We start from the raw sequence: 12,976 nt of genomic DNA on the forward strand, positions 1-12,976 counted from the left end.
AGAAACCCGTGTCCCCTGCATCGGCAGGCGGACTCTCAACCACTGCGCCACCAGGGAAGCCCAGTACTTATATCTTTTTAAGTAAACCATCAAGTAACTGACTCGTGATCTGTTTTACAGCCACTGATTCCTAGATTTTTTTAAAAATCACACATAAACCAAAACTAGTAACTTCTTTGGATTTAGGCAGTTTACTTTTCCTAAGTGTACTAAGTGTATAATGACACACTTAATACTTGTTCTCATTTTATTTACTTTTATCAGTTTCTAAGTTTAATTATAATTCAATTCAAAGATAAAATAATTGTTACCCTTTGTTTCCATATTAAGATCACTCAAAGTTATTAATAGCCAAATCCATAAATTTTATAAAATAAAATACCTGGGCACCAGTTATTTCACTGTCTGTAATTGTCAAAGCAGCTCCTGTAAGAACACACACTCCTGTTCCTTCACATTTTAATACACAGTTTTCTAGAGTCATGTGACCAGACTCCACCACCACAATACCATCAACTGTCCCTTGTTGTATCAAAGATAGATGCATTAATTTCACATTATCAGCTTTGGACACCACAAAACTGTCATAAGAAGGTTCAGAAGTAATCATAATTTCCTCTCTCTTTCCAATTCCTGATGTATAAAGACAAAAATACATAATTAAATCACTACTCCCAAAGCTTAAAGCCCTTTAGTCGTTCAATAATACTTGCTCTTACTAAGTTTTTCTTTTCACACATTTTAAATAAGTAACATCTGTAATTATTCAGTCAACTAAATAGGTACTTAACTATAATGTAGTCTTTTGTCCTTATTTTGATGCCATGATGGAAGAATCTGGGTTTATAATCGATCTAAATACCTATGGTACTTATTCAACATACTCCTTCCACTGTATATTTCCCTATATTATATAGTGAGCAGTCATCTACAAAATGTATAAGACACAAAAAGTATCTTACCAAAACCTCGTTTCAAAACCATTATAAATTACCATAACGAAAAAGACAGGCGGAGACTTGAATTATATTACAAGAGTAATGTAATCGTATCCATAATTTTGTTCTAGAGTAGTCTGAGCAATCATCTAAACATCAATCCAAAAATAAGGGGTTGGATCTTTAAGAAGACTACCAATTTTTAAAATTACAAATATGATCCTTATTACCCATATAGTTCAGCAAAATATAACTGATTACAGTCATCAAAAGCTAGTGAAAATTTTGCTCAATTTTTGAATTGATAGCAAAGTTTAAGTCATCTGTCTTTTGGCTAGACAAGGGGAATAACCGTACTTTAATGTAAAAGGGCAAAATTAAAGTCACTAAATATGTTCAGAACCTAAACGAAATTAGTAAACGCTGCTTTTTACTTCTATTTTAGTGAGTTTGCATGTGAATTAAACTTTTTGAGAAAATGCTGAGCATATTTTAATATAGCCTTACATTTAGGTTTTCCTACTAGAGTGCTATGAAGTGCTATGGAGACAGAGGAGAAAAAAGTAGTTTAGGTAAAAATATAGAGCTAATAGAAGATATTGTGAACTGATTTTTTTTTCTGATTTTGATTATTTATTTAGAATCTCTGCTTGTAGTGCTACATTATCATGAGGAAAAAGTAGTCTCATTGATTGATTTGCTCTGGTACAGTATGTCCAAATGAGGTCACCTGTACAGATAATATACTACTGAACAGGTGAGAAAATCTTAATTGTAAAAGGCACATAAGGGATTTTTGTGAAACGTAAAACCATGTTCTAATTTCTAGTAATCTGATTAACCATGTTTATAATATACAGTTTGTCCAGCATACATTGCTGTTAAAAAATTGGAAAGGATGCCTTGCTAACCCTTTATAGTGATGTCATCAGTCAATAAAGCAAGATTTACAGCTTGATATTCTCCTGGAAAAATAACTACTGTATCTCCACTATAACAACTATCCAAAGCCAAATCCAAATCATCATGCTGTTGGAGAAGTGTGTCTGAAGATAAGTCCTTTACCTGAAAAATAGAAATAAAACAATAGGTCAAACTGAAACAGGTCATTTTAATCAGTTAACTCATTGGTAACATGTGCTTTTCCCAAAGACTTACTTTGTATAGGTAGTGCACTGTAAATACTGTATGTATTTATGTTCATTAAGTTCTCAAAGTATCAGTCCATCAATTAAGGAATGATGAAAAGAGATTTTCTCATTACAGTTACATTCACTAGTGAATGATTACAATCACTAGTAATTTTACAGCTATTAAATACAGCCAGAAGTTAAAATTTAACCTTTACATATTACCTCCTAAGCCTCACAACAGTTCTTTGAGGTAAAGTATTATTATACCCTTGTAATGTTAAGAAATTGAAACTCGGTGAGAGTAAATGATTTGCCCACAGACACAGAGTTAGTGAAGCTAAGTTTTAGATCTAGGTCTTGATGACACCAGATCTCTTTCCTACTGGAAACTACTACTTTGTTTTAACTCAAACTGACCCTAAAATTTTGGTAAACCAACAAAAATTTATATATTAAATATTCTAGAACTAAAATCAAAAAAGTACCAGAAATTTGCACTGGGAGTAGGAAAGGGGAAAGAACTTCATTATTAGTGCCATGAAGAATGAGGAACTTTAAAAATAAAATCTGGTAACTAAAAATATACTCTGAAAAAAATGCCTATTCTTTTATCCCAAAAGAAATGGCATCATCATTCATATATCATTTTTATTATTATATAAGAGGCACTTATTACAAAAAACAAAATGAAACAAAGCATAACAAAAATGGAAATTTTAACCTAAATAAAATATATTTATATAGATATTTCCCTCTTGTCTTTTTCCCATGCGTATATTCATTTATTCATAATACCAATATATCATACCATAGATGCATATGGTTTTGAATCCTGATTTTTCTCATTACATTATATCACATTTCCCCTTGTCTTTAAATATTTTTTCAAAGCCTAGCCTAAATTTTTTTTTTAATTGGGGGTATAGTTGTTTTACAATGTTGTGTTAGTTTCTACTGTACAGCGAAGTGAGGTGGAGTTCCCTGTGCTACATAGCAGGTTCTCATTAGTTATCTATTTTATACATATTAGTGTATATATGTCAATCCCAATCTCCCAATTCATCCCACCCCCACCCCCTTATCCCCTTGGAGTCCATATGTTTATTCTCTATGTCTGTGTCTCCAAAGCCTAATTTTTATGAGTTACATAATAATACATCATACAGATGTGTCATTATATGATTTTCTTACCCTCATTTAGATAGCTTACCGTTTTTTTCAATATTACAAAAATACTACCACAAATAAATCATTACGCACATCTCTATTTCTTTAGGATAAACTAGAGTGAGAATTACTAAGTCAAAAGGTATAAAACATTTTAAGCCTCTTGGATACAAATTGCTAAACCACCCTCCAAGAAAGTTTAACCAATTGAAACTTGGTCTGAGAACTCACTTTTCTGCAAGCTCATCAGCATGGGGTATCTTAAATGTATAAAAATATTTGTCATTTTAATAGGCTCACTGCCTCATTTTAATTTTCTTTGATAAGCAGGAGTGAACATTTTTTTCCAGCTATATATATGAAACTCATAATCCTCACTAAATCAGCAAACCAATACAGTCATTTGTGCTTGTATTACATCTTACATACTCTAAATACTTCTGTAGCAGACAGTACAAGGACTACCTCTGTAAATACTTCGGAAGAACTCTAGAATACATCTCATTTATATATATATATATATTTATTTATTATTTATTTATTTATTTTTTTGGCCGTGCCATGTGTGTGGCTTGCAGGATATTTGTTCCTCGACCAGGGATCAAACATGTGCCCCCTGCAGTGAAAGCGCAGAGTCCTAACCACTGGACTGCCAGGGAATTCCCATCATTTATATTTGCCGTATTCACTGAAACAGGAAACGAGAAAAATGTTTGATGGGGGAAGATAATGAGTTTAATTTTGGTGCCAGTTAATTTGAGGTACCAGTGGAGTCACTCAGAGATATCCAGTAGACCATCTATATAAGGATCTAGAATACAGGACTGAAATCTGACAAGGTATAAAGATCCTAGAATTGTTTACTTGTATGATAATTCAAGCATGGGAATGGGTGAGATTAGTTATAAGAATGTATAAAAAGGAAAAGGTAGCACCCTTGTACAGAACACTGAGGAATAACATTTAAAGGATAGGCCAAAACGATATTACAAAGAAAACTGAGGAGTGGCCAAAGAGGTGGTAAGAAAATCAGATCAAGATGTCAGGAAAGGAGGAAGTAGTTGATCATGTCAAATGCTGCTGAAAGATTAAAAGAGATGGTAATCCCTACTGCATTTAGCCACAGCTTGGTCCCACATGACCACAAGAGCATTTTCCCTGGTATTCTGGAGGCAGAAACCAGATCACTGAGCAGAGGCATGAATGGGAAAGAAGTAAAGACAAGTGCAGCCAAATATTTCAAGAAGTTTGGCTCTGCAAGGGAAGAGACAAAGATGTGGTATTTAGGGTAGATATTGTTTTGTTACTTAAGATAAAACAGAATTGAGCATCTCTCAATGCATTCAGAAAGGAGAGAGCAGAGAGAAAGGTACAAGAAAGAGGTGACATCCTGGAAATAGTGGAGTAAAGAGCTCCAAGAATTAGTTCGTCTTCTAAAGCAAACAAATTGGCAAAAAATTACAGAATCAATGTTTTTTGTAACTGAAATCTAATTAAACATAGCAGCCAAGGAAGTGCTAGATGAAGAAGTTGTTAAAATTCAGTAAGAAAGTGTTTTGGTGTTTTTACTTACTTGCCTACCATACCCCATTCTCCAGACTGGCAGCAGTTGAGTGAATAGCAACAGCCCATATTTCTGATGTGGCTTGCTGGCACTGTGATGGGTGAGGGTTGGGGGAAATAGGGACCTTATTCTCAAAAAATTGTGACTGTGCATTTTGACCTGTCTGATGATCAGTATCTCAGGAGCGGGACTGGCAAAGAAACTGACCTTTGTTTCACCTCCCTCAGGATGGAGCAGCTTTATAAGTAGCATCTGATGAAAGCATTTAAAGACATACTCTACCCAAAGCTACCTGGGACAAAGGATGAAGGAAGGGCAAGGAAAAGCCTACAAATGAGGAGGCTGAGGTGGAAGATTCTTGGGGAAATAAGAGCTACCTTATATACTGGGGAATCTACAGTAAAATGCACAGTCTCAGGGATGGATGCATACTCAGAAGAGATCTGTAAAGACCTTAAGCTTGTGCTTCTGGCTGATCACTGGGCCTTGTGCAAGCAGGAGGTGAAAACTAAGGCAGAGTTGTAGGCAGCCTGGCTTAGTTTGAAGGAGTGCCTCAACTCAGAGCTAATCTGCAAAGACAAGGAGTTTTTTGTTTTTGTTTTTCTTTTTAGCTGCAGGTGTTTAGGGAAATTTCTGTCAGGTCACTGACTAACTGCTGAGATAACAGAGACTTCAGCAGCCACACACAAAAAAGAACAGAGCCTTTGCAAAAACAGTTTGGAAAATTCACTAAACATATGGACAACTGCAGTCCTAAACAACCAATACAACAAACCCTGGGGATGGGGTAGAATCCTATTTCCAGAGTTACCACATTATAATATTAAAAATACCCAGTTTTCAACAAAAATTATAAGACATACAAAGAAACAGGAAACTATGGCCCATTCACAGGAAAAAAAAAAAAAAAAGAAATTGACAGAAACCATCTCTGAGGAAGTCCAGAAAAGACTTTGGACTTACCAGACAAAACTTTAAATCAACTGTCTTAAATAGCCTCAAAGAGCTCAAGGAAACCATGGATAAATAATTAAAGGAAACCAAGAGAACAACAGATGAATAAACAGAGAATATCCATAAAGGGATAAAACTTATAAAATGGAACCAAATAGAAATTCTATAGCTGTACAGTAAAAGTACAAAAAAGTACAATAGTTGAAATGAAAAACGCACTAGAGAGGTTCAATATCAGATCTGAGCAGGCAGAAGAAACTTGAAGATAGGACAATTGCAATTATTGAATCTAAGGAGCAGGAAGAAAAATGAACAACGTCGAAAAGACTAGTGGTATCCCATCAAGAACACCGATGTTATGGGAATCCCAGAAGAAGACAGAAAGAAAAGAGCAGAATATTTGAAAAAAAAGTAATGGTTGGAAACTTCAAATTTGTTGAAAGATGTGAATCAACACATCCAAGAAGCTTAATGGATGCAGAATAAATAACAAAGAGATCCACACCAACATACATTATAATCAAACTGTTGAAAGCCAAAACAGAGATTGAAAGCAGCAAGAGAGAAGCAATTCAATGTGAACAAAGGAATGGCAATAAGATTAACATGATTTCTCATCAGAAACCATGGAAGCCAGAAACCAATGAGATGACATATTTAAAGTGCTGAAAGGGGGGGAAAAAACTATCAACCAGGAATTCTATATCTGGCAAAACTATTCTTCAAGATAAAGAAAACCTTAAGACATTCCCAGATAAACAAAGGCTGGATCTTCCCTGTGCTAAAGGGAGTCCTTCAGACTGAAGGAAAAGAACACTAGATAGTAACTCAAAGCCATATGAAGCAGTAACTCCAGCAAAGGCAGCAAATACATGGGTAAATATAAAGCCGGTATTATTATAATCTTGGTTTGTAACTCCCTTTCTTTGTTTCCTGTACAATTTAAAGAGCAATGCATAAAACAATTATAAATCCATGTTAATGGGCAGACAATGTATAAAGATGTAATTTGTGACAATAGCAACATAAAGTAGGAACAGAGCTGTAAAAGACCAGAGTGTTTATGTGCTATTGAAGCTAAGTTGGTATCAGTCCAGACTAGATTGTTATAAATTTAGAATGTTAATTGTAATCTCCATGGTAACCACTAAGATGATAACTAAAAATATACAGAAAGGAAATGAGGAGTGAGTCAAACAAAACACTAGAAAAAACTCATCAAATACAAAAGAATATGACATATAGAAATCAAATGGCAAATGGCAGAAGTCCTTTCTTATCAGTAATCACTTCAAATGTAAATGGATTAAGATCACGAATTAAAAGATAGAGACAGGTAGAATGGATAAACATGATCCAATTATATAATGTCTACAAGGGACTCACTTTAGATCCAAAGACACAAATAATAGTAAAAGGGTAGAAAAAGACATTCCATACAAATAGTAACCAGAAGAGAACTGCAGTGACTATACTAATATTAAACAAAATAGACTTTAAGTCAAAAGTTTTTACCAGAGACAAAGAAGGACATTATATATGGACCAAAAAGAATTTATTCATCAAGAAGATATAATAAGCATGTATGCAGGAAACAATGTGGCCCCAGAATATATGAAGCAAACAATGGCAGAGCTGAGGGGAGAACTAGACAGTATAGTTGAAGACTTCCATACTCCATTTGCAATAATGACTAGTACATCTACAGAAGATCAATAAGGAAACAGGATTTGAACAACACTATAATTCAGCTAGACCTAATACACACAAAACTCAACACAGAAGAATACATATTCTTCTTAATTGCACATGGAACATTCTCCAGGATACACCATATGATAAGCTACAAAACAAGTTTCAATAAATGTATCCTCTCTGACCACAATGGAATAGATTTAGAAATGAATAACAGCAGGAAAAACTGGAAAATTCACAAATATGTGGAAATTAAACAACATTCTTAAACAACAAATGGGTCAAAGAAAGCCCAAAGAAAAAATGAGAATATGCTTTGAGGTGAATGAAAACAAAAACACAACATACCAAAACTTATGGTATGCTCAAAGCAGAGTTCAGAGTGAAATTTATAGTTATAAATACTTACATTAAAAAAGAAAGATCTTGGGGACTTCCCTGTTGGTGCAGTGGTTGGGAATCCACCTGCCAATGCAGGGGACACAGGTTCAAGCCCTGGTCTGGGAAGATCCCACATGCCGCAGACCAGCTGGGCTCGTGCACCACAGCTGCTGAGCCTGCACTTACAGCCTGCGAGCCACAACTACTGAGCCTGTGTGCCACAACTACTGAAGGCTTTGTGCCTAGAGCCCATGCTCTGCAACAAGAGAAGCCACTGCAATGAGAAGCCCACGCACTGCAACGAAGAGTAGCCCCCACTCACCACAACTAGAGAAAGCCCATGCGCAGCAATGACCCAATGCAGCCAAAAATAAAATTAATTAATTAAAAAAAAGAAAGATCTCAAATCAGTAACCTAACTTTATATCTTATGGAACTAGAAAAAGAAGAACAAACTAATCCAAAGTCAGCAGAAGAAAGAAAATAATAAAGATTAGAGCAGAGATAAATGAAATGGAGAACAGAAAAACAATAGAATTAATGAAATCAAAAGTTGATTCTTTGAAATGATCTATGAAATTGACAAACCTTTAGCTAAACTAAGAAAAAAGGGAGAAGGCAAAAAATAACATCAGAAATGAAAGTGGAGACATTACTACTGAACTTCTAGAAATAAAAAGGATTATAAGAGAATATTGTGAACAAATGTACACCAACAAATGCTCCAACAAAATGTACAACAAAATGTACAACAAAATGAAGTGTACAAATTTCTAGAAATACACAAATTACCAAAACTGAGTTAAGAAGAAATAGAAAATCTGAGCAGACCTAGAACAAGTAAAGAGATTGAATCAGTAATCAAAAATCTCCCAACAAAGAAAAATCTAGGACCAGATGGCTCCATTAGTAACTACTACAAAACATTTAAAGAATTAACACCAATTCTTCTCTCCAATTCTTCCAAAAACAGGAGAGAACAACTCTTAACTCCTTCTATGACGCCAGCATCGTCTCATAACAAAGCCAAAGACACCAGAAGAAAACTACAGGCCAATTTCCCTTATGAATATAAAAGCAAAAATCCTCAACATATTCTAGCAAGCCAAACTGAACAGTATTTTAACAGTTATACACCATGACCAAGTGGGATTTATCCCAGGAATTCAGGGGTAGTTTAACATATAAAAATCAATCAATGCTACATTAATAAAATGAAGGGGGGAAAGAAACTACAGGATCATCTCAATTGATGTATAAGAAGCATGACAAAATCCAATACCTTTTCATTATAAAAACCACTCAAGGGGCTTCCCTGGTGGCGCAGTGGTTGCGCGTCCGCCTGCCGATGCAGGGGAACCGGGTTCGCGCCCCGGTCTGGGAGGATCCCACATGCCGCGGAGCGGCTGGGCCCGTGAGCCATGGCTGCTGGGCCTGCGCGTCCGGAGCCTGTGCTCCGCAACGGGAGAGGCCACGGCAGAGGGAGGCCCGCATACCACAAAAAAAAAAAAAAAAAAAAAAAGGAATAGAGGGAAACTTCCTCAACACAATAAACGTAATTTACAAAAAGCTCACAGTTAACATCATAATCATAAAAGACTGAAAACTTTCTTCCTGTATTAGTTTCCTAGGGTAACAAAATACCACAAACTTAGTTAGCTAAACAACAGAAATTTATTTTCTCACAGTTCTGGAGGCTGCAAATCCTAGATCAAGGTGTCAGTAAGTTTGGTTTCTTCTGAGACCTCTCTCCTTGGCTTGCAGATGGCCACCCTCTTGCTTCCTCTTCACATGGTTGTCCCTCTGTGCATGTGCACCCTGGTACCTCTTTGTGTGTCTAAATTTTGTCTTCTTATAAGGACATCAGGCAGTTTGGGTTAGGACCCACCATAAGGACTTCATTTTAACTTAATCATTTCTTTAAATACCCATCTCCAAATACATGTAGTTATATTTTGAGGTATGGGGATTAAGACTTCAACATATGAATTCTGGAGAGACACAGTTCATCCTGTAACACTTCCCTATGATCAGGGACAAAACAAAGACACCCATTTTTACCACTGCTATTCAACACTGTACTAGCCAGAAGAAGTTCTAGCCTGAGCAACTAGGTAAAAATAAATAAAAGGCATCTAGACTGGAAAGGAAGAATTAAAACTACTTCTATTTGCAGACAACATGATTCTACATATCATATACATAGAAAATCCCAAAAGTATTCACCAAAAAAGTATGATAGCTAATAAATTCAGCAAAGTTGCAGGACACAAGATCAACACACAAGTCAGTTTTGTTTCTATATACCAGCAATGAACAATCTGAAAAGAAAATTAAGGAAATAATTCTATTTACAAGAGCATCCAAAATAATAAAATATCTAAGAATAATTTTTACATACATATAAAGTGAAAGCCTTTATGTAAAAACTACAAAACTTTGCTGAAAGAAATTAAAGAATGCCTAAGTAAATTGAAAGGCTCCATGTTTATAGATTGGAAGATTTTCATATGGCTAAGATGGCAATACTACCCTAATTGATCTACAGATTCAATGTAATTCCTGTCAAAATTCCAATAGCCTTTTTAGCAGAAATGGAAGACCTTATCCTCAAATTTATAAGGAACTGCAAGGGACTCTGAATATCCAAGACAGTATTGAAAAAAAAGTTGGAGAACTCACACCTCTGATTTCAAAACTTACTACAAAGCTATAGTAATTGAACTGTGTGATACTGTCACAAGGATAGACAGTATTTGAAACAGAACTGAAAGCCCAGAAATAAACCCATACAACCAAGGCCAACTGATTTTCAACAAGGGTGCCAAGACCATTCAGTGGAGGAAAGAACAGTCTCTTCAACAATGGTGTTGGGACAACTGGATATCTACATGCAAAGAAATAGAATTGGAATCCTCACTCACACCATATACAAAAATTAACTCAAAATGGATCAATGACCTAAATATAAGAGCTAAAACTATAAAACTCTTAAAAGAAAACATAAGGTTAAATTTTTATCACCTTGGATTTGGCAATGGATTCTTTGGTATGATACAAAAGCATGAGTAATAGAAGAAATAGATAAACTGAACTTCACCAAACTTTAAAACTTCTGTGCATCAAAGAACATTATTAAGAAAGTGAAAAGACAACTATGAAATGGGAGAAAACATACATAAACATACATCTAATATGAATCTAGTATCCAGAATATACAAGGAATTCATAATCGATAACAAAAAGACAAACAACCCAATCAAAAATGGGCATAGGACTTGAAGAGATATCTCTCCAAACCAGAGATATAAATGGCCAACAAGCACATGAAAAGATGAAATGAAAATCAAAATCACAATGAGATACCACTTCATATCCACTAGGATGACTGTAATGAAAGAGACAGAGAAGTGTTGATAAAGATGTGGAAAATCAGAACCCTCAAACATTGCTGGTGGGAATGTAAAATGGTTCAGCCGCTGTGGAAAACAGTTTAGTGGTTCTTTAAAAAGTTAAACATATATGTTTTAACATATGTAGTTGACTGGAAGGATATTTAGGATATAAACTCAATAGAGAATACAGGAGGACTAGGGATAGGATTAATTAATAAGTTAAAAAAATTAATAAGTTCAGGTCGAGGAACCAACATGGCGGAGTAGAAGGACATGTTCTCACTCCCTCTTGTAAGAACACCAGAATCACAACTAGCTGGTGGACAATCATCGACAGGAAGACACTGGAACTCACCAAAAAAGATACCCCACATCCAAAGACAAAGGAGAAGCCACAATGAGATGGTAGGAGGGGTATAATCACAGTAAAATGGGAGGAGGAATTCCTAGAGAATCAGACTTTGAAGCCTAGTGGGAATTGATTGCAAGACTTCTACAGGACTGGGGGAAACAGAGACTCCACTCTTGGAGGGCACACGGAAAGTAGTGTGTGCATCAGGACCCAGGAGGAAGGAGCAGTGACCTCATAGGAGACTGAACCAGACCTACCTGCTAGTGTTGGAGGGTCTCCCGCAGAGGCAGGGGGTGGCTGTGGCTCATCGTGGGGACAAGGACACGAGCAGCAGAAATTCTGGGAAGTACCCCTTGGTGTGAGCCCTCCCAGAGTCTGTCCTTAGCCCCACCAAAGAGCTCAGGTAGGCTCCAGTGTTGGGTTGCCTCAGGCCAAACAACCAACAGAGAGGGAACCCAGCCCCACCCATCAACAGTCAAGTGGGTTAAAGTTTTACTGAACTCTGCCCACCAGAGCAACAGTCAGCTTTACCAACCAACAGTCCCTCCCATCAGGAAACTTACACAAGCCTCTTAGATAGCCTTATCCACCAGAGGGCAGACAGCAGAAGCAAGAAGAACTACAGTCCTGCAGCCTGTGGAACAAAAACCACATTCACAGAAAGATAGACAAGATGAAAAGGCAGAGGGCTATGTACCAGATGAAGGAACAAGATAAAACCCCAGAAAAACAACTAAATGAACTGGAGATAGGCAACCTTCCAGAAAAAGAATTCAGAATAATGATAGTGAAGATGATCCAGGACCTCAGAAAAAGAATGGAGGCAAAGATCGAGAAGATGTAAGAAATGTTTAACAAAGACCTAGAAGAATCAAAGAACAAACAAATAGAGATGAACAATACAATAACTGAAATGAAAACTACACTAGAAGGATTTATAGCAGAATAACTGAGGCAGAAGAACAGATAAGTGAAAGACAGAATGGTGGAATTCACTGCTGCGGAACAGAATAAAGAAAAAAGAATGAAAAGAAATGAAGACAGCCTAAGAGACCTCTGGGACAACATTAAACGCAAAAACATTCTAATTATAAGGGTCTCAGAAAGAGAAGAGAGAAAGGACCAGAGAAAATATTTGAAGAGATTATAGTCGAAAACTTCCCTAACATGGGAAAGGAAATAGCCACCCAAGTCCAGGAAGCACAGCGAGTCCCATACGGGATAAGCCCAAGGAGAAACACACCAATACACATAGTAGTCAAATTGGCAAAAATTAAAGACAAAGCAAAATTATTGAAAGCAGCAAGGGAAAAACGACAAATAACATACAAGGGAACTCCCATAGGTTAACAGCTGATTTCTCAGCAGAAACTCTACAAGCCAGAAGTGAGTGGCAT

General features: G+C 36.2%; 1 protein-coding gene across 1 annotated transcript in view; it reads right to left on the reverse strand.

Moving 5' to 3' along the window:
* Nucleotides 1-12,976, reverse strand: part of SHCBP1L (SHC binding and spindle associated 1 like) — a 44,316-nt gene that overhangs the window by 2,091 nt on the left and 29,249 nt on the right. Inside the window, exons 8-9 of the mRNA XM_007110960.2 lie at nucleotides 1,850-2,003; nucleotides 383-633 (exon numbers count right to left, since the gene is read on the reverse strand). Coding sequence (XP_007111022.2) covers nucleotides 383-633; nucleotides 1,850-2,003 — 405 coding nt within the window. The remainder of the gene's footprint in view (nucleotides 1-382; nucleotides 634-1,849; nucleotides 2,004-12,976) is intronic.

The sequence above is a fragment of the Physeter macrocephalus genome, chromosome 4 (genome assembly GCF_002837175.3).
Source record: "Physeter macrocephalus isolate SW-GA chromosome 4, ASM283717v5, whole genome shotgun sequence".
Classification (NCBI taxonomy): Eukaryota; Metazoa; Chordata; class Mammalia; order Artiodactyla; family Physeteridae; genus Physeter; species Physeter macrocephalus.